The 27,869-nt window shown below is 49.7% G+C and overlaps 1 protein-coding gene and 1 pseudogene across 1 annotated transcript in view; both read right to left on the bottom strand.

The window, feature by feature from the left end:
• LOC138847461 (uncharacterized) overlaps nucleotides 1-8,623 on the bottom strand; it is a 61,708-nt gene extending 53,085 nt beyond the window's left edge. The window contains exons 1-3 of the mRNA XM_089323510.1: nucleotides 8,433-8,623; nucleotides 6,958-7,067; nucleotides 3,251-3,459 (exon numbers count right to left, since the gene is read on the bottom strand). Coding sequence (XP_089179636.1) covers nucleotides 3,251-3,459; nucleotides 6,958-7,067; nucleotides 8,433-8,623 — 510 coding nt within the window. The remainder of the gene's footprint in view (nucleotides 1-3,250; nucleotides 3,460-6,957; nucleotides 7,068-8,432) is intronic.
• On the bottom strand, nucleotides 8,429-23,224 carry LOC138847469 (coiled-coil domain-containing protein 85C pseudogene; annotated as a pseudogene).
• Nucleotides 23,225-27,869: the final 4,645 nt, after the last annotated feature.

Genomic DNA, 27,869 nt, shown 5'->3' with positions numbered 1-27,869 from the left:
CTTGGATTCTGGAGGGCTCTGACTTTTCTGTCATGGTTGCTTCCAGAGGGAGTACTGACATCTCTGACTACAGCTAATATTGTTACATGTGGACATCCAAGCTGGCACTGTGAGAAAAGACAAAGAAGCTAAAGGCTCAAGGAGAGAAACAAAGATTCAGCTTTTTATTATTCATAGATGATATACTACATAAATTAAAATTTATATAAAGTTTTTAATATTTTTTTCTTTTTTTTGAAAGGCAGAGTGAACAGTGAGAGAGAGAGAAACAGAGAGAAAGGTCTTCCTTTTCCGTTGGTTCACCCCACAATGGCCGCTGAAGCTGGCACACTGCAGCCGGTGCACCACGCTGATCCGAAGCCAGGATCCAGGTGCTTCTCCTGGTCTCCCATGGGGTGCAGGGCCCATGCACTGCGATCTCGGGCCACAGCAGAGAGCTGGACTGGAAGAGGAGCAACTGGGACAGAATCCGGTGCCCCAACCGAGACTAGAACCCAGGTGCTGGTGCCGCAGGCAGAGGATAAGCCTTGAGCCGCGGCACAGGCCTAAAGTTTTTAGTATTAATGATAGTATCTAGGTAGCTGAAAAAGAAGAAATATAAATTTGCGCGCCTGGCACTGTGGTGCAGCGGGTTAACGACCTGTCCTGAAGGGCTGGCATCCCATATGGGCGCCAGTTCAAAACCCGGCTGCTCCACTTCCCATCCCGCTCTGCTATGGCCTGGGAAAGCAGTAGAAGATGACCCAAGACCTTGGGCCCCTGCACCTGTGTGGGAGACCCAGAAGAAGCTCCTGGGTCCCAGCTTCGGATTGGCACAGCTCCATCCATTGCGGCCATTGGGGAGTGAACCACCAGAAGGAAGACCTCTCTCTCTCACTGCCTCTCCTCTCTCTGTGTAACACTTTCAAATAAATAAGTAAATCTTTAAAAAATTTGCATTTCTGTACATAAATGATAAAGAATTGGGACATGACATTTAAGAAGCATTACTTATCAGAAGAACCAAGCATATAAGGTCACTAGGGGTCAGACAGGTGGAACAGAGATCACACCCAAGAATGGAGTATCAGGGACTGTGATGGTGAACCCTGGAAATCACACCCGTGAACTCACTGCTGACTTTGTTCTGGTAGCCATACACAGCAGAGGGGCTACCATCCTGAAATGAGGTCTTGAGGTGGACACTCAGGCTGCTGGGTAGGTGCTGTCAGGACACGTGCACCCATGTGGAGTGCCTGGGTTTGAGTCCCAGCCCCACTCCTGCTCATGTGCACTCTGGGAGCAGCAGGTGATGGCTCAAGTGGGTGGGTTCCCATCACCCATGCAGGAGGCCTGGATTGAGTTCCTGCCTCCCAGTTCTGTGTGGCCCAGCCCTGGCCATCTGTGGGCATCTGGGGATGGGCAGAGAACCAGCAGATAGATGGGAGCACTTTTTATTTTATCTGTCTGTCTCTGCCTCTCCAATAAAAATTTTAAAAATCCCTAAAAAGGCCGGCGCCGCGGCTCACTAGGCTAATCCTCCGCCTAGCGGCGCCGGCACACCAGGTTCTAGTCCCGGTCGGGGCGCCGGATTCTGTCCCGGTTGCCCCTCTTCCAGGCCAGCCCTCTGCTGTGGCCAGGGAGTGCAGTGGAGGATGGCCCAGGTGCTTGGGCCCTGCACCCCATGGGAGACCAGGATAAGCACCTGGCTCCTGGCTCCTGCCATCGGATCAGCGCGGTGCGCCGGCCGCAGCGCGCCGGCCGCGGCGGCCATTGGAGGGTGAACCAACGGCAAAGGAAGACCTTTCTCTCTGTCTCTCTCTCTCACTGTCCACTCTGCCTGTCAAAAAAATAAAAAAAAAGAAAAAAAATCCCTAAAAAGGAAAATGTTTATAGATGTTTACTGACATGAAAAAATGCTTGAAACATGTTTATGAGTTAAAAGAAAACCAAGAGATGTCAGAGAACAGCAGCAGCATAATTCTAGTTATGTAAAATAATGCATACATGCCTATTTGCTTTATGCACTAAAAGGCTTCTGGCAGCAGGTTCACTAAGATACTGTGTATCACTTTTTATGGGATTTTGGTGATTTCATGTTGGAACTTTTCTTTATAGTGTGACTCTCTGCCAGTGAGGATGTGGCATTTTTATTCTCAGGTAATGGCTATGTGCTGCTGCTTTTTCGGTTTTTAAAGATTTTATTTATTTATTTGACAAGTAGAGTTACAGACAGTGAGAGAGAGAGACAGAGAGAGAGAGAAAGGTGTTCTGTCCATTGGTTCACTCCCCAAACAGCCGCCATGGCGAGAGCTATGCCGATCTGAAGCCAGGAGCCAGGTACTTCCTCCTTGTCTCCCATGTAGGTGCAGGAGCCCAAGCACTTGTGCCATCCTTCACTGCCTTCCCAGGCCACAGCAGAGAGCTGGACTGGAAGAGGAACAACCAGGACTAGAACCAGTGCTCATATGTTATCCTGGTGCCTCAGGTGGAGGATTAACCTACGGCGCCACGGCGCCAGCCCCTATGTGCTGGTTCTTAACTAGGGTACTGGTCACATAGATGCCTCATCATCATTCTTCTGATGTACATTTCACTAGAATGATATTTTAGAAGAATGTATCACTGTTACAAGCAGAGCAAAATAGCCATTTTTCATTTCCAACAAAATTGTGCTTTTTGAGACAAAATAGGCAGGAAAAATTCAAGAGTTGATATGTTGTAGATGGGGCTGTGGAAGAAACAGTTTAATTTGTATTTATTTATTTTCATTTTATTTGAAAGGGAGAGAGACAAATGCAGAGAGAGAGAGAGAGAGAGAGAGAGAGAGAGAGAGAGAGATCTCCCATCCATTGATTCACTCCCTAGGTTATCTGCAGTGGCTGAAGCCAGGAGCTGGGAACTCAGTCCAGGTCTCCCACGTGGCTGGCAGGAGCCCAGCTGCTTGCGCCTTCATCTGCTGCTTCCCAGGCTGCACGTGAGCAGGAAGCTGGGATCAGAAGTGGAGCCGACACTCAAACCCAGGCACTCCAATATGGGATGCAGACATCCCAAGAACCACTGTGTCAAACAACCACCCTGAAAATCGCATTTCCATGGAACTTCTTACACTGCTATTTGGGCAATAAATACAAATTGGTCGGGGAAATCTGACCACGGAGTGGACAGGTCCACAATTCCTTCTAGATGCAGACTGTGCTGGGGCCTGGAATGTCAGGCACACCCCCAAGACCCCATGAGCAGTGGTTTTAGTGACAAGGCCTCTAATTACCTGATCCGCACTCCAGAAGTAGAAGGTGAGGGAAGAGACACCGAAGAGGAGTCCTGGCCAGGGGATGTCCCCAGAGACGGGATCACGGAAAATGTGGAAAGCATCCGGGCGAGGGAGGTAGCACTCTGGCTTGGCAGTCCAGTTGCCATCACTGATGACATTGGGGATAGCATCAAAGTACTTATTCAGCAGCTCCTGGTATCCTCCCACTGCAACAAAGGCCGAAAAATATCACACTCGTCAACTCCTTAAACAGAGTGTTCACATACGACTGAAGAACCGAGATGGCAAAACCAGACTCACTGGGATTGGTTGTGTCTCATTCATAAAGTACATCGGAGTGACACAGTCCAGGCCTTATGTACTAAGAGGAACAGGCCTTGGTGTTTGTGCGCCCAGCAACCTCTCTCTGCCTGCTTCTGGTCGCAGAATCTCTGTTTCCAGTTGGATCCCATTCTGGGTGGTTTGGACAGATCCAGTCAAACTGCCTCCCATTCCAGTCCAGCAGGGGACTCAGGCCTGGCCCACATTCCCTGTGTGCTGGGCAAAAACAGATATATGAGGACTGGACATGAGATCCAGGCTGGGCAAATCAGAATTTGCTCCAGGATTCTTCTGCTGAAGGGACTGAGAATGACTGCTTCCCTCCACCAGGCTCTCAGGGACCATGATAATTTGAAGCTCTTACATATACTTGGTTCATTCAGAACTCTGTTTTTTAAAAATTTTTTTTGAAAGACAGAGTTACAGAGAGAGTTAGAGACAGAGAGGTCTTCCATCCACTGGTTCACTCAACAGATGGCTGCAATGGCCGCAGCTGCGCTGATCCAAATGCAGGAGCCAGGAAATTCCTCTGGGTCTCCCATGTGGGTGCAGGGGCCCAAGGACTTGGGCCATCTTCCACTGCTTTCCCAGGCCACAGCAGAGAGCTGGATTGGAAGAGGAGCAGCCAGGACTAGAATTGGCGCCCAAATGGGATGCTGGTGCTTCAGGCCAGGGCTTTGACCTGCTGTGCCATGGCGCCGGCCCCTCATTCAGAACCCTGGATCTGGTTATGCCTGAATGTAGTGTGCTCTTGGCCTTTTCAGCTATGTGAACCAAGGAAGTACGTGTTTGCCTACACTAGGTTGGAACTACCACCACAATTTAGTTCAAGAATCTTGACTATGACATGAATGAATTTCATGCAATGCCAACAAGATATTTACAAAACTTCATTGTTGAAATTTTCCACAAGAGTCTATGGTATTTATTCCCCAATATCCTAAGTGGTACAAATTTTTATCATTAAAGGAAAAAAAATTTCCTGAAAGGCACTAGAGTGCCTGTTCAACTAAACAAATAAACAAATTTTATTTGCCATATTAAACCATACTCCTTTGAAATAACCTTGATAATTGAAACAGGTTTAGGGTCATTTGCGCCACGACTAGTCAATGACAGGATACTGAATAACTAAAAACTAATAAAGACATTTCATGGCATTTATAAAAATAAAATCCATATGGATTTTTTAAAAAGGTGAAACATAAAACTACTAAGTTATTAGAAGAAAATGGGAAAGTCTTTATGAACTTTGATTAAGGAATACATACTTTTGGTTTTAAACAAATGTTTGTTTTTTGTTCATTTAAAAGGCAGAATGAGAGAGAGAGAGAGAGAGAGAGAGAGAGAGAGAGATCTTTCATCTCTTGGTTCATTCCCCAAATGCCTTCAGCCAGAGTTCCATCTAAGTCTTCCATGTGGATGGCAGGGCCCCAAGTGCCTGAGCCATCAGCGCAGCCTGGGAGGGTACAGATTAGCAGGAAGCTAGACCTGGAAGTGGACTCAACTCCAGACACTCCATTATGGGATGCAGGCATCTGAAGTGGCATTTAAACTACTGTCCCCAAACCTACCCTGTGGTCTCCACTTCTAGTCAACACTAAACAGCAATTTTAGTCTAGGAAGGAAGGAAACAAAAGTGTAACATCTTGACCTGGGTACTGGGTACCAGAGTGGTTTTACTTCGATCTTTTATTAGTCTTTGCACTCTTATTTGTGTACTTTACAGTTAAAAAGTTTATTAAAATATAAAAACAGAAAAATGAAGCAGATCTCTACTCAGTGACACAGAAAACCTGCCCGTAATATAGTACCAGTAGGAGAATAACTGGATGTAAAACTTTTTTTTATTTAAAGATTTATTCATTTATTTGAAAGACAGAGTTACAGAGAGAGAGAGAGAGAGAGAGAGAGAGAGACTCCATCTGCTGGTTCACTCCCCAAATGACTGCAGTGGCTGGAGTTGTGCAGATCCAAAGCCAGGAGCCAGGAGCTTCTTCTGGGTCTCCCATGCGGGTGCAGGGTCCCAAGCACTTGGGCCATCTTCTGCTGCTTTCCCAGGCCACAGCAGAGAGCTGGATCAGAAGTAGAGCAGCTGGGACTTGAATTGGAGCCCATAAGGGATGCCAGCACTGCAGGCAATGGCTTTATCTGCTACTCCATGATGCTGGTGGCGTAGCTGGTAAGGCCACCACCTGCAGCACCGGCATCCCATGTAGGGTTCCTGTTTGAGTCCCTGATGCTCAACTTCCAATCCAGCTCTCTGCTGTGGCCTGAGAAAGCAGTGGAGGATGGCCCAAGTCCTTGGGCCCCTGCACCCATGTGGGGACCTGGAAGAAGCTCCTGTTTCTTGACTTCGAATCAGCCCAGCTGTGGCTATAGCGGCCATCTGGGGAATGAACCAGCGGATGGAAGACCTCTCTCTCTGCCTCTGCCTCTCTGTAACTCTGCCTCTCGAATATCTATTCTTTTCTCTCCCCAAATCAAAGTGGTTCAACAGAAGGTAGAAACAGGCCGGGCACCGCATGGCTGCGTGCAGGCGGCTGCAGGTCTCACCGCGGGCACCGCCTCAGAAGCCAGCGCTGCGCCCGCACAGCGTGAACAGACACCTGTGCCACTCCGCAACCGTGCAGTCTGCTCTTTAAAAAATCAGTAGTATGCAGTTTGCTCACTCTCAGGTCTCAAGAAAAAAAAATGAAAGGTCACTTTTTTCTCTTTAAACACCGGTGTGTAGCAAGAACTCATGGATAGAAACACGCCCGCCTAAAAACTCAGCAGATTCTGACTTCAGGGTGGCAGGCCCCCGAGTGGGGCTGGGCCAGTGGCCTCCTTCATGGTGGAGGTCTCAGCACCCCAGCCCAACTAGGGGCTCAGAGCTGAGGCTCCAGAGGGAGGGGTTGGCCCCGTGTCACCCTGCTAGTGGCAGAGCTGGGCATCACCCTGAGCCACGGCCAAATGGCCACCTGAGGCCCCAGCCACTGGCTCTACAGCCACCAGCTGTACCCAGGCACACAGTCGTGGCTCCATTTGAGATGTGTCCCATGGGCAGTTCCACCCTCCCAAACCAGGGACTGCCAGCAGGGGCAGGAAGGGACAGGAGGGCTTTCAGGATGTGCTCCGCGGGTCCCTGGACACCACACAGCTTTAGGGACAGGGTCACTCCCCTCTGGAAGGGAAGGTCGCTTCAAGGCCCACCTGCAGGGCACTGACTGGTCCCAGGAGTCTACTTATTGCTTATTTCAGTGGTGGCCCAGCCGCCTGATGCGCACACAACACACTCTGCTCCGGGCAGCTGCAGTCCCACTCACTCCCGGGCTACTCTGTGGCTCTGTGGATTCCAGGACCCAGAAGGTGCCTCTGGCGCTCCCAGCCCAGCTGCCTACCTGCGCAGGAATCGCCCAGTGCCATGACCAGCAGGTGTTCACCCAGCTTCAAGAGCACAGCCCTGGTGATAGAAGCTCCTTCCAGAAAAAGCTCAGAGGGCTCCCTGGAACTGCACACGGCCCGTCCCCTGTTCAGCGCCCACTCAGCACACCCTGGGCCATGAGCCTTTCCACTGAGTTAGGACCCAAGGGTGCCGCAGGCACACACGGTGGGAACAACCCCGTGCCTTGGATCCCCAGGCCTCACAGGGGCCCAGATGGGACCTGCCGGCCACACACAGCCCCTGGGCACCTCACTCAGTACTGTGGAAGAGTGAGGAAGGTGCTGAAACAGTGTGGGCGAGGTGGCCTGTCCCATCCTAGGGCTCCAAGACCCAGGAGCTCATTGCACTGCCCACATGACCACCCGCTCTGGGCCTCATCCTCACGTGTCAGTTCCTGCCTTCCTTTCACAGCTGACCCATGGAGCCTCCTCGGCAGTGGCCGGCAGCCCTGAGGCTCAGAGGGGAGGTGATGGCACCCGCGACGAGGCCACCAGGCGGCAGGGCACAGCTAGGGCCCGACCCATCCCAGCAGCCTCTCCATCGGCTCCATGGCTGTGAACACGACCCAGCCCACTAGACCTGTGTCGAACCATGAGGAGGCTGAAGGAAACCATGGAGACCTCAGGGGCCCAGAGATGCTGAGTGACTTGCTGGTCACTCGGCAAATTAAAGCCAGAACCTGCACTCCCACGGCTCTATTCACAGTGACCCAGGGTGTGGCTGGGTCCCTGGGGGAGGCCACAGCTGACCACAGGCCCAGCCGTGGCCCAGTGCTACTTTCCAGAGAGAACAACGCGTGGCTCGGCTCAGAGACTGCATGGGACTGTCCCGGGCTCTGGGCCCATCATGTAAACCACAGCAAGGGACGAGCCCTGGGCACAGGGCACGGGACGTTACAGAGAGGGCGGCTGTCTTGGGGGGCAGGGGGTGAGCAGCAGGGCAGCTGGGCACAGCAGGGGGTCCAAGAAAGGGCCTGAACCCTAGAGCAGCCTGTGGCCAGCCAGGGACTTGGTGAGTTTCCTTGTCCAGGACGTAGGGAGCCCAGTGCTCAGGGAGCCGGGGCAGGTGAAGGCTTGGTGGAGGTGGTGTCATGCGCGCCAGGACCCAGGCTCCAGTGGGGTCCATCTCTGTGCGGGCAGCGGGGTGGAGGCTTGGTGAGGGCCCCTGTGGAGGGCGGGGCCCAGGAGCCAGGGGCCGTCACAGCAGCAGCAGCAGCAGCAGCCTCGGGCCTCTTGCTAATGTAGCCGGGGCTTGGGGCCCAGACAGACAGGTCGGCAGCTTCTCGTCTTGGGATTTGCTGGTGAGTGAGGTGGGAGATGGAGGCTGGCCAGGCCAGGCATGCCGCATGCTATGCACAGTGCGCCCCCAGGTAGGAAGGCTGCGTCTGGGCTCCAGGCGTGCCAGTTCACGGCCGGGGAGGAGCGGCCCTACAAGGGCCCCTTGAACTGGTTGCCAGCCAGGTGCTGCTGGATGGAGGGCTTGGAGCTGGCAGCGTCTCCCAGCTTCCTCCAGACCACGTTGCACATCTCGCGGCCGATGGCCTTCTCCTTCTCGCTCATGTCCTCCTCGCAGCTGTCCTGGAGCTGCCGGTCCAGGTTCTCGTGCACCTCCAGGATCTTCATCGCATGCACAACAGCCTCGGGCTTCTGTCCGGCAGAGCTGTAGCCGGAGGAGGCAGGCGAGGGCAGCTCAGGCACAGGGCAGGCCGGGCCATTCGGCAGGGTGTCCTGGCAGGGCGGCGGCAGGACGGCGAGCTGGGGAGCCTTTCCGCAGTGTCCGGAACTCTCCGGGGCCCGCGGGTGCCGGGAGCTTGTCACCCTCCAGCAGCTTCACCTTGCACTCCCGCTGCCTGACGTAGGTGGACGATGGATCGTGCAAGCCACTGGGGATGCTGCGGTGATGACGCGGCGCCGAGAGACCGTCCAGGGACCGGCGCGTGACTCCGGCCTTGAGCGCCCGGGAGGCAGCAGCGCGGGTGGGACGTGGTGGTGGCGGTGCTGGTCCGGGCTGCCGCCGCTGCCAGCACCACAGGTGCTGCTCCCGTCGCCCATGTCGCGGGTCCCCGCGCCCGCCGCGCCGCCCGCCAGCGGCCCGCTCAGGCTGGCCTGGCTGTCGATGGAGCTGCGGGATCCTGCGCCGCTGCTCGCCCAGCAGCCGCACCAGCTCCTTGCGCTCCAGGTTCTCGCGCAGCAGGGCCTCCTGGCGCACCTCGAGCTCGCGCAGCTTCTGCTGCGGGCGGGCCACCTCGTGCCACACGGCGCCGGCGTGCGCCCCTTCTGCTGGTTGTCGTCGAGGAAGCAGCAGAGCTGGCGCAGCTCCTGGTCGTCGTCCTGCAGCCGCCGGTTCACATCCTGGAGGCCGCGGATCTCCAGCCGGTGCTGCTGCAGCCGCCGGTTCACTTCGCGCATCAGGCAGCCTCGCTCCAGCGTGAGACCCACCCTCTCGCCCTCGATGTGCCTCGGCCGCTGCGCCAGCTCCTCCTCCTCCGGCACCTGGCTCAACTCTCCCAGGCCACAGCAGAGAACTGGGTCGGAAATGAAGCAGCTGGGACTTGAATCGGCGCCCATATGGGATGCCGGTGCTGCAGGCCAGGGCTTTAACCCACTATGCCACAGTGCCGGCCCCCGGGTTTCACTTCCAATCCAGATTCCTGGTAACACACACGTTGGGAGGCAGCAGATGACGGTTTAGGTCGTTGGTTCTCTACCCCCCATGTGAGAGATGTGGACTGAGTTGCTGGCTTTTGGTTCTGGCCTGGCCCAGCCCTAGCTGCTGTGGATGCCTGGGGAGTGAATCCATGGATGGAAGCTCTCCCTCTGTTCCTCTGCCTTTTAAATGAAAATGCAAATTTTAAAAAGGCTTCAAACAATGAGGCCTTTTAGGTGAATGAAAACAAAAGAACATAGCACTGACAATGTTAATACAAGATAAAGTATTATACAAGAACAAAAGCATTAAACAAAATAATTTTTAAAAAAGATTAATTTATTTATTTGAAAGGCATTGTTACAGAGAGGCAGAGACAGAGACAGACAGAGAGAGAGAGAGAGACAGAGACAGACAGAGAGAGAGAGAGGTCTTCCAACCACTGGTTCACTCCCCAGATGGCTGCAATGGCCACAACTGCGCAGATCTGAAGCCAGGAGCTAAGAGCCTCCTCTGGATGTCCAATGCTGGTGCAGGGGCCCAAGGACCTGCACCATCTTCTACTGCTTTCCCAGGCCACAGCAGAGAGCTGGATCAGAAGTGGAGCAGCTGGGACTCAAACTGGTGCCCCTATGGGATGCTGGCACTGTAGGTGGCAGCTTTAGTGGCTATGCCACAGCACTGACCACAACAAAGGAATTTTTTTTAAAAAGTAACTATCCAAGGTAAAATGAACAAATTAGACATAGTTCAGAATATGCATATATCAAACACCTTAGCGGGAGAAAATATAAGGCAACAAACAAAGCAAAAGCTTAGAAGGCATATTAATAAGTGAAGAATGGTAGTTATTTATACTATTAAGAATGCCTGTTAGGAGCCAGTGTGGTGGTGTCCCGGGAAAGTGACACTGGCATCCTATATGGGTTCCGATTCATGTCCCAGCTGCTGCATTTTCCATCAAGCTCCCTGTTAATGCACCTGGGAAAGCAGTGGAAGCTGGCCCAAGTGTTTGTCCCCTGTGACCTCATGGGAAACCTGGAAGAAACTCCAGGCTCTTGGCTTCAGGCCCTGGGCATTGCAGCCATCTGGGGAATGAACCAGCAGATGAAAGATTTCTCTCTCTGTGTTTTCCCTTCTTTCTGTAACTATGACTCTCAAAATAAATTAATAAAAAAAGAATGCTTGCTATATTTGTCATAGATCAGATCTAAATTGCCTAATAAGTTCATAAATAGTGGAATGTCTACATAATTTAATACTATGCATATAAGTATAAAATACCTGTGTCTGTCTATGTTTATATAGGTGTGGAAAGACAGTCTCCATATATTATTAAATGAAAATGCCAGTTAAAAAGTCACCATTCAGGGGATAATGATGTGCTAAAGCCAGGTAAGTCACTGCCTACAGCGCCAGCATCCCATATGGGTGCTGGTTTGTGTCCTGGCTGCTCCACTTCTCCACTTCTGATCCAGCTCTCTGCTGTAGCCTGGGAAAGCAGTGGAAGATGGCCGAAGTCCTTGGGCCCCTGCAATGGCGTGGGAGACCTGGAAGAAGCTCCTGGCTCCTATCTTTGGCCTGGCCCAGCCCTGGCTGTTGCAGCCATTTGGGGAGTGAACCAGTGGACGGAAGATTCTCTCTCTCTCTCTGTAACTCAGCTTTTGGAATAAATAAATAACTCTTTAACAAAAAAGTTCTTGACTTTGAAAAAAAAAGAACAAAGGCCCTTAGGCTTTTTTTTTTTTTTGACGGTGATACCCAATTTATTACATCTCAGCGTAAAAAGAGGGCTGGGGAGGGGGCGGCCGCCGGGAAACCGCGCTCTGCATTGTCGGGCCCCAGACCGCGGGGGCTGAGGACGCGCAGGACGCAGGCGGTCTTCGGTTTCGGACAGGGTGGGCGCGGGCAATGCACTTGAACCATCAGAGGGGCCGGGGCGGGGCGGGGGTGAGGGGCTGCGGCGACACTACCGCACCTGAGGACGCGCTGAGGCTGGGCCTGGCCAAAGCCAAGAGCCAGGAGCTTCTTCTGGGTCTCCCTCATGGTATCTATCTATTTATTTATTTATTTATTTATCATTTGTATGTATCTCATAAATACAACACTGTGTACATAGTAATTCTTCCCACTGTACCTGCCTCCCACTCATTCTCCCCTGCTTTCTGCTCCCTCCCATGTTTTATCTGAGAAAGAAAAATAAAAGCGAATGGCATAAAGAAAACTGAGAGAAGTGTTCCTCAACAGTCTATACAAGGGCTGATAGATCTTTTGGAACTCTCAGACATAACTATTACTTATGAGACATGATAATATCCTCCTTTTAATATACAAAAAGGAAGTGATTCTTGAGAACAAGTTTTACTATTAAGCTTCATGGTACCACTCTTTGGGAGACAGAAGTCCTTTGCGGGAAGTTAGTGCACAGTGACTCTTGTTGTTTATTTAACAAATATGACTCTCATGCATAATATCAATAATCACCAAGGCTCTTGAGATGATCTGCCTCCCCTATGGAAGCCTTTTGGATCCACTAGCTGGACAAGGCCATCAGCAAAGTTCTCTCCTCCCTTCAGAGAAAAGTACATCCTTCTTTGGTGGCCCCTTCTTTCCACTGGGGTCTCACCCACAGGGGTCCATTATGCAGGACATCTTTTGCCCAAGTGTCTTGGCTTTCCATGTCTGATATGTTCCCCCTGGGCTTTCCAGCCAACCTAAAGTGCCTTAAAGGGCTGATTCTGATGTTGGAGCCTCTATGCTCTCTTTCTGGAAAAATACAACACCCACAGCAGCCAGACTGATGTGGCTGAAAATGCATCCAACTTTCTCTAATATTTCTGGGCTGAAACTATTAAAGAGAAAACAAGCAAAAAAAATGTAAGGCCCCCATGCCCTGGGTTAATATCTTTCAAAGCCAAGGCACCAGCGGCAGAGTAAGACTCCCCAGCCCCTGTGGGGCTCAGCAGTCAGAAGCTTATGAATGTTTTCAGAAAGGAGGCCCAACTGTGCAATCATGGGCACTTCTGGTCTGTGGGAAGAGGGCGGTTTGTTTAATAATGGGAAGAAAATAAATTAAAACACCTCTCATCTATCATATAATGAAGGTAAATTCCAGAGGGTCTGAGATTGAACCACTTAAAAATCTATAAAAATGTTATTAAAATTTTTAGAATAATATTTGTGCAATCTTGGAGTGGGAGAAAATCAATTGACTTCTGAAAAATGAATAAAATTTCTAATAACAAAAAGACACTATTAAGATCAGTAGTTCTCAACCAGGGGTGATTTCCCCACCCCCTTAGGAAGCATCTGGCAACATCTGGAGACAGCTTTGACTGTCGCTCCCCGTCTTCGTGGAGGAACGACACAGGACCCTGCGCTGTTCTTTCGTCTGCTCGGCCCTCCCCGGGTTTGCTGCTGGTTCTTCCCGGGTTGGCTACTATCCCTTCCACCTCCGTGGAAGGGCAGTTCCCCCTGGCCACATTCCCCACTTCCGCAGGGGAGCGGCACACCGCCGGCCGGCTCTACTCGGGGGCTGCACAGGTGTTCCTTCAGCTAGATGTTCCCCATAGATGTTCCTGGTGCATGCCGTCTCTCTCCTCCTTTATAGTCCTCCTCCGCCAATCCTAACTCGGCTGCCCACACGCCGAGTACGCTGCTCTCCTCCAATCAGGAGTAGGTCCTACAGTTAATTGGTTGAACTGGAGGCAGCTGTGCGGAAGCTGTTTACTTCTCTCCCAGCGCCATATTGTGGGAGAGCAGATGCATAGAATAAGTCCTAATTCCAGCAACTCAGTCTAGTCCGGTTTGCTCCCCACAGATCCCCCTTTCTTTTTATTTTTTAGCGTTGATACGCGCCTGTCTTCGGTGTCCCGCGGCACACACTCTGCTCTACTTGCTAGAGTTGCCACAGGCTCTTACAAGTCCTATCAATCAGGAAAACCGAATCCGGGTCCTCTCTTCGCCATTGTGAGGAGGTTTTTAGGCGCTGATGCGTGCCTGTGTTCGGTGCCCTGCAGCGCATGCTCTGCTCTGCCCGCAGGGACTTACAAAACCTATCAGGCAAACCGAATCCAAGCCTTCTCATTGCCGTATTGTGGGGGAGACTTATTAGTGTTGGTTTGTGCCTATCTTCGGTGACCTGCAGCTCATGCTTTGGTCGAGCTGCTTGCTGGTGCTTACCGCCTTAAATCAGGCAGACCGAATCCAAGCTTTCTAATTGCAGTATTGTGGGGAGGCCTTTCTGATGTTAATTCGTGCCTGTCTTCGGTGACCTGCGGTGCATAAGCTGCTAGCGCCGCAGGTGCTCATCGCCTCACTAATCGGGCAGACCGAATCCAAGCTTTCTCATTGCCATGTTGAGGGGAGGCCTTTCTATTTCTCTATTTCTCTATCTCCGGGCATTCCTATTTCTCCCATTTTACTTATATCTTCCAGCATTCCTATTTCTCTCATTTTACTTCTAAACTTCTGTTTCTCTTATCCCTGCGGCTTCCCGGCGGCGCTCGCCCCAAGGCTGCACCTCGCCCCGCGGCAGCTTCACGGCTCTGCGAGGCTTCCCGGCGCCTCGCCCCGCCGGCGGGTTCCCGGCTCTGCGCGCACGCTCCGCGGTCTCCACGCACTTCGCGCCCGCACCACGGCCTCGCGCCAGCGTTCCCTATCTATTCACGCCCCGTGCTCTCTCTGCACGCGGCGGCTTCCGCGAATGTTTCCGCCACCACCAGCATTCAGTCCAAGTTCCCCGGACTAACCTGGCGAATTCCAACCTGGCGGCCCACGTCTCTGCCTCTGGTTCCAGATCTTCGCCTCTTGCTCCCCGGGGTGACTTGAAGAATTCCAAGATGGCTTGGCCTGCACTCGCGGCTTCATCCTCCCTAACATTTTTCTCTACCCGGTGTGTTTCCCTAAGTTTTCTTCCAACAATATTCCTCCCTCATTTCTCCTGGCCTCTCCCCACAGTCCGTATCCAAGTCTAAGTTTCTTATAGGTTTCACTTTCACTTTCAACCTGCAGTCCGTATCTGAGTCTAAGTTTCTTCTTGCTTTCACTTTAAATCCTAACTTCTTTCCCACAGTCCGTATCCGAGTCCAAGCCTCCTCCAGGTTTCACTTTCGCTTTCAATCTCCTAGCTTCCCCGCCATAGTCCGCATCCGAGTCTATGAAAGCTTTCACTTTCGCTTTCAATCCTAACTTCTTTCCCACAGTCCATATCCGAGTCTATGCCTAGGCTTTCCATAGCTTCTTCCGGCACCTTTCTTGTCCGGCTTTCCCCTAGGCTCTTCGCTAGTCTCTCTCTCCAGTATTTTCCTGCTTCTTCCCGTTTCTTCCCTCCTAAGTTTCCTATCCGTCCTAGGTTTCCTATCCGAGTCACGGCACCATTATGTCGCTCCCCCTCTTCGTGGAGGAACGACACTAAGCCCTGCCTAGGCTTCGTATCCGAGTCACGGCACCATTATGTCGCTCCCCGTCTTCGTGGAGGAACGACACAGGACCCTGCGCTGTTCTTTCGTCTGCTCGGCCCTCCCCGGGTTTGCTGCTGGTTCTTCCCGGGTTGGCTACTATCCCTTCCACCTCCGTGGAAGGGCAGTTCCCCCTGGCCACATTCCCCACTTCCGCAGGGGAGCGGCACACCGCCGGCCGGCTCTACTCGGGGGCTGCACAGGTGTTCCTTCAGCTAGATGTTCCCCATAGATGTTCCTGGTGCATGCCGTCTCTCTCCTCCTTTATAGTCCTCCTCCGCCAATCCTAACTCGGCTGCCCACACGCCGAGTACGCTGCTCTCCTCCAATCAGGAGTAGGTCCTACAGTTAATTGGTTGAACTGGAGGCAGCTGTGCGGAAGCTGTTTACTTCTCTCCCAGCGCCATATTGTGGGAGAGCAGATGCATAGAATAAGTCCTAATTCCAGCAACTCAGTCTAGTCCGGTTTGCTCCCCACATTGACAGTCACAAGTGGGAAGGGATCAGGTTCTAAATATCTTACAATGCGCTGACAGACCCTCCACTACAAGGAATTAAATATCTAGCCCCAAATGCCAGTTAGTACTGACACTTGAGAAACACTGATCCAGACAAATGACAGTTTGGGAAAAACATACTAGCAATTCAAATAACAGACAAGGTACCAAAAGTCAAGTGAAGTGAGTTCTAATAGTCTCTTAGTGGAGTCTTTTGGATCCCCTCTTTATAAAATCATGTCATATGGGATGTGAACCAACAGAAGGATGACCTTTCTCTCTCTCTCTCTCTCTCTCTCTCTCTCTCTCTCTAACTCTGCCTGTCAAAAAAAAAAACATGTCATTTTCAAATAGGCATAATTGGACTTCCTCCTTCCCAATTTGTATCCCTTTCATTTTTTGTTCTTGTCTAATGACTGTGGCTAAACTTCCAGGACTATATTGAATAGCAGTTATGAGAGTGGGCATCCTTGTCTGGTACCAGATTTCAGTGGAATTGTCCTATTGGATCCAATAGGACGCTGGCCATGGGTTTGTCATAAATGGTCTTGATTGTGTTGAGGAATGTTCCTTCTATTCCCAGTTGCTTAGAGTTTTCTTCAAGAAAGAGTGTTGTATATTATCAAATGCTTTCTCTGCATCTATTGAGATAATCATGTGGTTTTTGTTCTTCAGTTTATTAGTGTGCTATATTACATTGATTTGTGAATGTTGAACCATCCCTGCATACCAGGGATAAATCCCACTTGTTTCTGGGTGAATGATCTTTCTGATATGTGTTGGATTCAGTTGGTCAGAATTTTATTGAAGATTTTTGTGTCTGTGTTCTTCAGGGAAGTTGATCTGTAGTTCTCTTTCTGAGTTGCATCTTTCATAGGTAAAGAATTCTAACATGGGCCGGTGCCATGGCTCATTAGGCTAATCCTCCACCTGCGGTGCCAGCACTCTGGGTTCTAGTCCTGGTTGGAGCACCTGTTCTGTCCTGGTTGCTCCTCTTCCAGTCCAGCTCTCTGCTGTGGCCTGGTAAGGTAGTGGAGGATGGCCCAAGAGCTTGGGCCCTGAATCCGCATGGGAGACCAGGAGGAAGCGCCTGGCTCCTGGCTTCAGGTCAGCGCAGGGCATCGGCCATGGCGGCCATTTGGGGGATGAACCAATGGAAGGAAGACCTTTCTCTCTGTCTCTCTCTCTCACTGTCTAACTTTGCCTGTCAAAAAAAGAATTCTTTTTTTAAAGATTGATTTATTTAAAGATATATTCATTTATTTGGAAAGACAGAGTTACAGAGGTAAGACAGAGAGGTCCTCCATCCACTGGCTCACTCCCCAGATGGCCGCAACAGCCAGAGCTGCACCGATCTGGAGCCAGGAGCCTCTTCCAGGTCTCTCACGTGGGTGCAGGGCCCCAAGGACCTGGGCCATTTTCTACTGCCTTACCAGGCCACAGCAGAGAGCTGGGTCAGAAGAGGAACAGCCGGGACTAGAACCGGCACCCAAATGGGTTGCCGGCGCTTCAGGCCAGGGTGTTAACCCGCTGTGCCACAGCACCAGCCCCCCCCCCAAAAAAAAAAAGAATTCTAACATGAACTTTTTTCTTTCTGTACCTTAAAGATGTTGCTCCACTTTCTTCTAGCCTCCACTGCTTTTCTGAGAAATCTTCTGTCATGCTTATTTTCATTCTGTTGTACATAATGTGAACCTTTTTCTTCTGGTCACTTAAAAAAGTGTTGAATATGATGCCTTGGTATGATTTTCTTCATGTTTTTGTAATTATGGTGAGTTGAGCTGCCTGAAATTGTGGGTAGATATTTTGAGTCAAATTGAGAAAATTGTTGGCTATTATCTTTGTCAAATCCCCTCTTCCTCTCTCTCAGAGATTTTAACAGTGTGCATGTTTGGCCACTAGAAGGTATGCCATAGGTCACTGATGCTCTGTTCATTTTTCTTAGCCCTTTAACTCTGTTAATTTTGAATGATTTCTTCAAGTTCACTACTCTTTAATTCTTCATTTTCTGATCTATCTAGTGTGTTTTCACCTAGTTATCAAAGTTTAATTATTGGGGCCAGCACTGTGGCACAGTGGGTTAACACCCTGACCTGAAGTGCTGGCATCCCATATGGGCGCTGGTTCGAGACCTAGCTGCTGAGCTTCCTGTCCAGCTCTCTGCTGTGGCCTGGGAAAGCAGTAGAAGATGGCCCAAGTGTTTGCGCCCCTGCACCCCCGTGGGAGACCCAGAAGAAACTCCTGGCACCTGGCTTCGAATCACCACAGCTCTGGCCTTTGCAGCCATCTGGGGAGTGAACCAGCAGATGGAAGACCTCTCTCTCTCTCTCTTTCCCTTTCTCTCTCTCTCCTCTCTCTGTGTAACTCTGACTTTCAAATAAATAAATCTTTAAAAAAAGTTTAATTAACTTTTTTAAAAGAAAAACCTCCCATATGTTTACCAAGCAAGTTTGATTTTTCCTCTAGCCCTTCAATGTTTAGATTGGCATTATAATAACTGCTTGAATATTGTTGTCTAGTCGTTTATTACTGTGTCAATTTGGGGTCAGTTTGGATGATAGTCTCCTAGGTATAGGTCTTATTTTCCCCACTTCTTTATATGCTTGGTGATGAGTGGATGAATACAGGACATAGTTAATATTATCAGGTAGTAAACATATTTGTATTCCTAAAGATGTGCTTGAATTTTGTTCTAGTACATGATTTAATTACTTGAACAGTTTAATTTATTCCAGTCTTCTAAGATTCTTAAATTTTTGGGCTGGCTTTGTTGCATAGTGTTTAAGCTGCCACCTCAGCACTGGCATCTCATATGGGTGCCGGTTTGAGTTCTGGCTGCCACACGTCCAATCCAGCTCCCTATAAAGCTCCTGGGAAGGCAGCAGAGAATGGCCCAGGTGTTTGGGTCCCAGTACCCACATGGGAGACCTGGAAGAAGCTCCTGGCTCCTGGCTCAAGTCAAGTCCAGCTCTGGCCCTTGCAGCCATTTGGGGAGTGAACCAGTGGATGGATGATCTCTCTTCTTTCTCTCTCTCTCTGTCTCTGTAACTCTGCCTTTCAAATAAATTAAATATAATCTTTAAAAAGTATTTTTTATTTGCTTGCTTGAGACTTCAGCAAACTGGCAAACTATGTTGAGTTCTGTACCCAATCCTCCATGAATTACCAAGTTCTCCATGTGTCTTGGTGAGAGCAGACGTTATTTGCAGCCCTGGATTTTTCTCTGGGGACGATTCTCTTTCTAATCCTTTTGTGTAGTTTCCCTTGGCCTCAGTGATTTCCCCACACGCATACTCTGACCTCTGCTCAGCCGTATACTCGGATCTGTGTGCCTGCACCGTGCTCTTTGTGTTCAGCTCTCTCTCTCAGGCATTCTGCTCTGGGCATTCTCCATTGCCCCGGATCGTGGGCAGCTGTGTTTCTTCAACCTAGACTCCCGAGCTCTGACCACACTCTCCCTGCCTGGCCTTGGCCTGGAAATTCTCTGTGCAGTAACCTGGCGCCACTGTAGGGCTTACCTTGTTGGTTTCCCATCTTTCAGGGACCACTCTTTGTTGCCTAGCAGCTAGGGACTTAAGAGCCTCTTTGTGTGTGTGTGTGTGTGTGTGTGTGTACATTTTCTCCAACTTTTAATTATTTCAAGCAGGAAAGAATCAGTCTCTTCCCTGCCATCTTTATTGAGACATTCATCCAATTAAATTCAGGCTCGTTCACAGGAGTACAGATTGAGGTTTGCTCTGACCCCGAAGGGGTCTCCTTAGCTGTGTCTTTTCTTGCTTCTGCCCAGTAAATGAGCTGGTCTGTGGTTCAGCCTGTATCTCTGAAGCTACCAGTCCCCTCCTAATTGCTTTTTATCACAAGCCTCTTTGTTTTCTGAGTTCCCTTAGGTTGCCAACTGCCTCACACTCTGTTACAAATGAAGTCAATTCATTTGGGATGGGCTTTGGAGTTCTGCATGTCATACTATTTTTAAGGGTTTTATTTATTTATTTGAAAGAGTCTCTCTCTCTCTCTCTCTCTCTCACACACACACACACACACACACACCTTCCATTTGCTGATTCACTCCCCAAATTCCCACAACAGCTAGGGTGGGGTCAGGCCAAAGCTAGGACCCAGGAACTTCATCTTGGTCTCCACCATGGGTGGCAGGAGCTCAAGTACTTGGGGCACTTTCTGCTGCTTTCTTGGGTGCATCAGGAGGGAACTGAATTGGAAGCAGAGGTCGGACTCAGGTCTGTGCTCTCTGATATGGCCACAGGCATCCCAAATGGTAGCTCAGGCCACTGTGCCACGACAGCAAACCCTGGTGTCCTCTACTTTATGTACTACCTTTCCCCCTAGGAAAAACCTCTGAGCTTCGGTTCTAGGGCTGGGAGTGGGGACAGTGGCAGCTTGTCTGAGTGACAGCCCTGCATCAGGAGTTGGATATGGTTGGGTGCTTGCTTCTCCCAGTGTAGAACCTCTGCTTTCCAGAGAAGCCAGAAAGGGGGGGGGGGTTGAATGTCCCTGTGTTCACCCAAGGCAGAGCCTCTGTTCACAGTGGGGGCAGGGTGGCAGAAGAGTGCCCCCAACTATTGCCACAGTCACCGGGAATTCAGCCTTGTTGGCAGGTAGCTGGGCTGGGAAAGAAATGCTGAGTCACTCCTCCTAGGAGGATGCCACAGCCCCTGGCGTGGAGCCTCATGGACACAGTGCTCTGTTCTTGGCTGCACACACCTGGGTGGGGTTTCTGCCACCTCGGGCTAGCAGCGGGGAGGATGGGACAGGCCATGGCTGAAATGCAACAGACATCCCCTGTTATCAAATTTCAGATCGTTTTATACAAATGTTTACTTGCTATATGCCCTTAAGACTATTTCTATTGTTAGAGTCGACTGCCCGAAAAACGTCACCAAGAGACATCTCTTATGCAAACAGCAAGGGGAAGCTTTATTGATTATCCAGCATGCTGGGGCTGTCTGATCATACATGAACAGAGCAGCCCTGAATAACCAAAGGTTAGGGTTTATAAAGGCAAAAACCGCAAAACCGGGAAGGGGAAGAGAATACACGGTTGTTAAGCGGTTGCTAAAGTCTTACAATCAGCAATTATGATCTTAAGACATAGACAAATCACATCTTCATTATTAGCCCAGGTAACCCAGGTGCAACCTTTCTACTTTTAAGCTTGAGCAATCATGCTAGGGGGTTTTTGTGTGTTGCCAAGGGTGGTGTAGTGCACTGCTATTGTCCGACTATTTGAGATCATAGTTTCAGACCAGAGTCTCACGGTGGGGGGTGCTGTCTCAGAATGAAGTCTCAAGTGCTCCAAAATGGAGTCCCTACTGTCAAGGTGCTACTTCACTCTGTCTTATTTTTACAGCTGTACCAGGAAGGTTTAAACCTGTAAGCTTAAGCTTAACTTTTTACACCCACACATATACAATTTTAACTCTTCACTATACACACACACACACACACACAAATACTTCAAAAAGGACACAAAAATGAAATCTAAAAATATTGATTTTGGTGCAAAAATTGTTTTGAAACCCATGCATTTGAGGGGCCTTCAAAAAGTTTATGTAAAATCTATAGTATGAAAAAACCAGGCATGGGATTAAAATGTTTTTTGCACCAAAACAAACTAATATTTTAATTCTATTTTTGAGGAACTTTTAAGCATGTCTGAAATACTTTAACACACACACACACACATACACACACTATTGCTGTCCTGGAGATGGAACATGTCTCCGGCAGGTTTTGTTTCTATATTTATTTATTTTATTTATTATATTTATTTATTGGATGTGGGCATCCCTAGTGGTATCTTTATTTGAAAGGCAGAATAACAGAAAGTGAGGGGGGGAGAGAGAGAGAGAAAGAGAGAGAGAGAGGTCTTCTGTTTGCGGCTTCACTCCCAAAAGGCCTCAACCTCTGGAGCTGGATTAGGCTGAAGCCAGGAGCCTGGAGCTTCTTCCAGGTCTCCCACCTGGGTGCAGGGTCCCAAGAACATTGGCAGCTGTTGCTGCTTTCCCAGGTGCATTAGCAGGGAGCTGGATCAGAAGTGCAGCACCTGGGACTTGAACCAGTGCCCATATGGGATGCTGGCTCTGCAGGTGGCAGCTTTATAGCACTGGCCACCCCTCCCCCCGTAGGTTTTTTAAAAATTTACTTATTTATTTGAAAGGCAGAGTTACAGAGAGGTGGGGGGTGGAGGGAAGGAGGGAGGGAGGGAGGGAGAGAGGGAGAGAGGGAGGGAGGGAGGGAGGAAGGGAGTGAGAGAGGGAGAGAGAGAGAGAGAGAGAGAGAGAGAGAGAGAGTCTGTCTTCCATCTACTGGCCACAATGGTTGGAGCTGGGCTGATCTGAAGCCAGGAGCTTCTTGCAGGTCTTCCACTTGGATGCAGAGGCCCAAGCATGTGGGCCATCTTCCACTGCTTTCCCTGGCCATAGCAGAGAGCTGGATGGAAAGTGGAGCAGCTGGGACTCGACCTGGTGCCCATATGGGATGCCGGCACCACAGGTGGCAGTTTTACCCACCATGCTGAAGCACCGGCCCCCTCCCCCCATGGGTTGTAAAACTCTGAAGTGGATGCCCAGCTGCAGTTTACGCTGTCCTCCACTGCAGGGAGAGGTAAGGAGAGAAACTTCAGGGAATCAAACCTCCCACCTTGTGTTTTATTATGTTTATTTGAAAGGCAGGGAGACAGAGATAGAGGAAAAAGACTCACAGAGATCTGCCATCTGCTGGTCCATTCCCCATATACCCAGGACAGCCAGGGTTGGCCAGGCTGAAACTAGGAGCCAGGAGCCAGGAACTTAATCTGGGTCTCCCACGTGGGTGGCAGGGACCCAACACTTGAGCCATCTAGAGGTGCAACACCTCTGCACCTCTAGAGTGGGTAGTGGATCCAGGACTCACACCAACATTCTCTGATATGGGATATGGGCATCCCTAGTGGCATCTTAACCACTATACCAGATATTCACACACATACCCCATCTTGTTTTAAAATTAGAACGTTTTCTTTACTAGTCACACATTAATTCATAGAACAAAACCCTGGTTACCTTGAATTTTAATTTCCTTAGTCCTTCTGCAGTAAACAACACTCCCACCCAAGTGGCCAAAAATGTCTCTAGTGACCAGGTTTAGGATCAGGTTCATGGTCTCAACCTCAACAGAGAACTGGGGACCTGAGAAACCCAAGCTGTTTCTAAGCTCTCTTTCTGCACGCACGCCACCTGGTGGGCAGTTTCTGCATAGAGCATCTTGGCCCCGGGTTGTCTTTGGTGCTCTCTGGCACCACTGCTCCCTGTGCCCCACCCTCCCCAACAGCATGGAACATCTCAGCCTGGTGCTGTGTAGTAGTCAAACCATATCTCACTTTGGTGAGATGAGTTTTGACCCAATGAGTATGACTGTCCTTTACAAGGAACCAGACTTGGAGTGGGTTAGCTGAAGGAACAGTCACCTGCCTGTCTGTGGCCACAGGTGCTGCTGGGTAGCACTTCCCCAGTGCTAGGTCAGGGTGGGGTTCAAGGTGAGCATTGAAGATGTGTGCCTCCTTTGGTAGTATTCCTTCCAGGTCAGTATCTACAGTTACCATCATTGTTTTCTTCTTGTTCCCCATCTCAGCAGATTGTGCTGGGTGTCACAATATCGTCCTTGCCCAGTTTGCAGGACAGCAGTGGGAAGAGCAGAGGGGTTTTGTTATTGGGGTTTTGTTATTTTACAACTATACCCTAAAAGGACAAAAGACAGTCAGATCTCTCCTTTGTTGGGCTTCCTGCCATAACAGATTTATTTTCTTTCCTTTCAGTGAGCAGAGTGATCACCTACAAAATATGGATCCAATTATTCCCCCTGGACAGTGTTCTTCCCGCAGAGAGAGCATCTACTGGGATAGGATCCAGTCACAGATTCCCCCAGCTGAGAAATTTATTTGATGCCAGGCCAAATTGCCTGAATCTGCGACCCAAGGGTGGACAGGCTTGTTGTGCCCATGGTACCCAGAAGCTCATGACCTTGGATTCCTGAGCTGAATTCTTCTTTTCCTCTTCCTTTTTGTTCTTTAATTTTTTTATTTATTTGTTTGAGAGGCAGAGTTAGAGAGAGAGAGACAGAGAGAGAGAGACAGAGAGGTCTTCCATCTGCTGGTTCACTCTCCAAATGACCACAATGGCCGGAGCTGGACTCATCTGAGGCCAGGAGCCAGGAGCTTGTTTTGGGTCTCCCATGCAGGTTCAGGGGCCCAAGAACTTGGGCCATCTTCCACTGCTTTCCCAGGCCACCAGCAGGAACTGGCTTGGAAGTGGAGCAGCCAGAACGGGAACCAGCACCCATATGGGATGCTGGTACTGCAGGCAGAGGCAGTATTACCAGTTGTTAACTGTGAAAAGGATGAGAAAGACCACGAGATAATCATTAGTAGCAGATTCAGAAAGCAGCTTCCGACTCTGCTGAGGGAGGCTGGGCAGTGAGGGAACCAAGAGCTCAGGAGGAGGCTCCCCACGTGGCCGTGATTCGTGTCTTTTCTGGGAGAGCGTGGCTTGCAGGGACGTGCAGTCTCAGAACATGTGCCAGTACTGTCCAGGGAAGAGACTACTTATCACCCAAGGGCGTGGCCAGAGCCGGTCTGCAGAGTGACTGTCAGTGCTGCAGGTGTGGGTGGCTGCAGCAGGTTTGGGGGAGCAGCTCGTGGGGTGCAGAGATGGCTGCCTGAGGGATGCAGCAAGTGCTGGTCTGTAGAAGTGGCAGCCAGGGGACTTGTGTTTGGTGAATAAAATCTTTCAAAAATCCTGTTGTACCTCTAGGGACCTGGAACGTGATACCTGGGGCTAAGCAGACGCCCTCTTTAAAAATACCCTGTGAAGGGGAGGGCATCATTGGTGATGGGCAGTCTGTTCTGCCACGTGGGGCTTTGGGTGGTCAAGGGCTTAGTGTAAATGTTTTGCTGTTACAGGGGCCACCCTCACTCCCCCACCTCCCCAACCTAGGCTGGGATATAGGGTACTGAGGCTGGGAAGGCCAGGGCAGTACGCGGTCAGAAGAAAGGCCCTGAGACCTGGCGCCAAGGACCACGTCCCAGGAGGAAGGACTCTTGGTGAAGGAATGCTTCTGGTTATGCTGAGAGCTGGTCACTCTCAGCCAGAGGCTGGGTCTGCAGGCTGACAGGGGTCCCTTGTTACTCCAACCCCAGGAGCTGCTCCAGCCCCAGCAATGGGAGACTGTGTGAAGGACCCTTGTGGACACTGCCCGGACGTTGCATCTTTCCTGGAGATGATGGGCCCCAGGGCTGGTTAAGGAGGAGGGGAGGTGGGGAGGTGGGATTCCTGCTCCCTTCCTGCACACTAAGCCCTTTTCTCCCTGGTCTGGGATTCGCCTGGCTCTGCCACCAGGTGTCACTGTCACTTGCACAGGAGCACAGGAAGTCAAGATTGCCTGTCAGGAGGGGAGAATGCAGGAACAGTGGCTGGGAAGAGCTCAGTCAGTGCTGGGCTGTATGTGCCAGTTCCTGAGAACTGAAGGCCGAGTCATCCCTCCCAGATCTGTTTAGTGGGCACCGCGGTAGTTTGCAATCAGCCATGGGAGAGGAGGTACACTGAAAATTGGTCTATAGTGTCAATTAATTCTGCTGTTTCCATGCTGATTTTCTGTCTGTTTGATCTGTCCGTTGCTGAAAGTGGGATTTTGAAATCTGCCATTACTATTGTATTTGAGTCTATGTCTCCCTTTAGATCCCTTAACATCTATTTTACATAGCCAGGTGCCCTGTAATTAGATGCATATACATTTATAATAGTTACATCTTCCTGTTGAATTGATCCCTTAATCCTTACATAGTGCCCTTCTTTGTCTCTTTCAACAGTTTTTGTGTTAATGTTTATTTTGTCTAATATTAGAATGGCTATACTGGCTCTTTTTTGGTTTCTTTTAGCACGGAATATCTTTTTCCATTCTTTCACTTTCAGTCTGCCTGCATCTTTGTTGGTGATATGTGTTTCTTGTAGGCAGCAACTAGATGGATTTTGCTTTTTAATCCATTCAGCCAGTCTGTGTCTTTTAACTGTAGAGCTGAGGCCATTTACATTCAAGGTGATTATTGGTAAGTAATGACTTTGCCCAGCCATTTTTCCATAAACATTCCTATTTTTTATTTTGGATTTCTTTTATAATTTTACTGGGAGATTTTCTTCCTTTGCCTTCTTCTTTCATAGTGATGACTGTGTTTCTGAGTGTAGCTTCTCCAGCAGGACTGAACGGGTGGTGACAAAGTTTTTCAATTTTTGTTTGTCATGGAAACATGACATTCATAATGAGAGCTTTTTTTTACCTTCATTCATAAATGAGAGCATTGTGGGGTATAGTTGTCGCTCCCCCTCTTCGTGGAGGAACGACACAGGACCCTGCGCTGTTCTTTCGTCTGCTCGGCCCTCCCCGGGTTTGCTGCTGGTTCTTCCCGGGTTGGCTACTATCCCTTCCACCTCCGTGGAAGGGCAGTTCCCCCTGGCCACATTCCCCACTTCCGCAGGGGAGCGGCACACCGCCGGCCGGCTCTTCTCGGGGGCTGCACAGGTGTTCCTTCAGATAGATGTTCCCCTTAGATGTTCCCCATAGATGTTCCTCGTGCATGCCGTCTCTCTCCTCCTTTATAGTCCTCCTCCACCAATCCCAACTCTGCTACCCACACGCCGAGCACGCTGCTCTCCTCCAACCAGGAGCAGGTCCTACAGTTCCTTGGTTGAACTGGAGGCAGCTGTGTAGAAGCCTCTTTCTTCTCTCCCAGCGCCATATTGTGGGAGAGCAGATGCATAGAATAAGTCCCAATTCCAGTAACAATATAGTCCGAGTTGCTCCCCACAGTGGGAGAGCAGATGCATAGAATAAGTCTTAATTCCAGTAACAGTATAGTCCGAGTTGCTCCCCACATATAGTATTTTGGGTTGACAGTTCTTTTCTCTTAAGACTTGAATATCTCACCAGTCTCTCCTAATCTGTGGGGTTTCTGATGAGGAGTCTGCTGTGAGTCTAATTGGAGATCCTCTGAAATTAATCTGGCATTTCTCTCACGCACATTTTAGAATCTTTTCTTTATGTTTTACTGTGGGGAGTTTGATTACAATATGTTGTGGAGAAGTTCTTTTCTGGTCATGTCTATTAGGAGTTCTATATGCATCCTGTACTTGGATGTCCCTTTCTTTTGTCTATATTATGGAAATGTTTTGTTATTATTGCACCAAAAGGTCTTCTAATCCTTTCTCTCTTTCCAAGCCTTCAGGAACTCCTAGAACCCATAAGTTGGGTCATTTGATAGTATCCTGTAGATTAGCAATAGCATTTTTTAATTTTCTAATTTCTTCTTGTGTTTGGTCTGTCTGTATAATTTCCTGTGCTTTTTTAAAAAAATTGACAGGTAGAGTTATAGACAGCGAGAGAGAGAGACAGAGAGAAAGGTCTTCCTTCTATTGGTTCACCCCCCAAATGGCCAGCATGGCCGGAACTGCGCCAATCCGAAGCCAGGAGCCAGGCATCTGGCAGCAGGTTCACTAAGATACTGTGTATCACTTTCTGATGGGATTTTGGTGATTTCATGTTTGAACTTTTCTTTATAGTGTGACTCTCTGCCAGTGAGGATGTGGCATTTTTATTCTCAGGTAATGACTATGTGCTGCTGCTTCTTTGTTTTTTAAAGATTTTATTTATTTATTTGACAAGTAGAGTTACAGTGAGAGAGAGAGAGAGAGAGAGAAAGGTGTTCTGTCCATTGGTTCACTCCCCAAGCAGCCACAATGGCCAGAGCTATGCTGATCCGAAGCCAGGAGTCAGGTGCTTCCTCCTAGTCTCCCATGCGGGTGCAGGGGCCCAAGCACGTGGGCCATCCTCCACTGCCTTCCCGGGACACAGCAGAGAACTGGACTGGAAGAGGAGCAGCTGGGACTAGAACCGGCTCCCATATGGGATGCTGGCACCGCAGGTGGAGGATTAACCAAGTGAGCCATGGCACTGGCCCCTCCTTTTCTTTGTTTTCTAAGTTGGATATTCTTTCTTCTGCTTCACTGATTTTGTTGTTTAGGCATTACACTGCATTTTAAATTTGTTTTATTGAATTCCTCCTTTCCAAGATTTCATTTTGATTTCTCTTTGGGAGAAATATTCTTTCATATCACGTACGGATTTCATTATTTCATTCATTTGCTTATGATTACTTCTAATTAATCCTATGATCAACATTTTGCTTTTCATTTTTGGCATTTATTTCTTTTTTATAAAAGATT

This window comes from Oryctolagus cuniculus, chromosome 21, assembly GCF_051225735.1.
Source record: "Oryctolagus cuniculus isolate XC-2025 breed Fujian yellow rabbit chromosome 21, ASM5122573v1, whole genome shotgun sequence".
Lineage (NCBI taxonomy): Eukaryota > Metazoa > Chordata > Mammalia > Lagomorpha > Leporidae > Oryctolagus > Oryctolagus cuniculus.
Note: the sequence above shows the minus strand (reverse complement) of the source record. Positions and strands in the feature narration are given on the sequence as shown.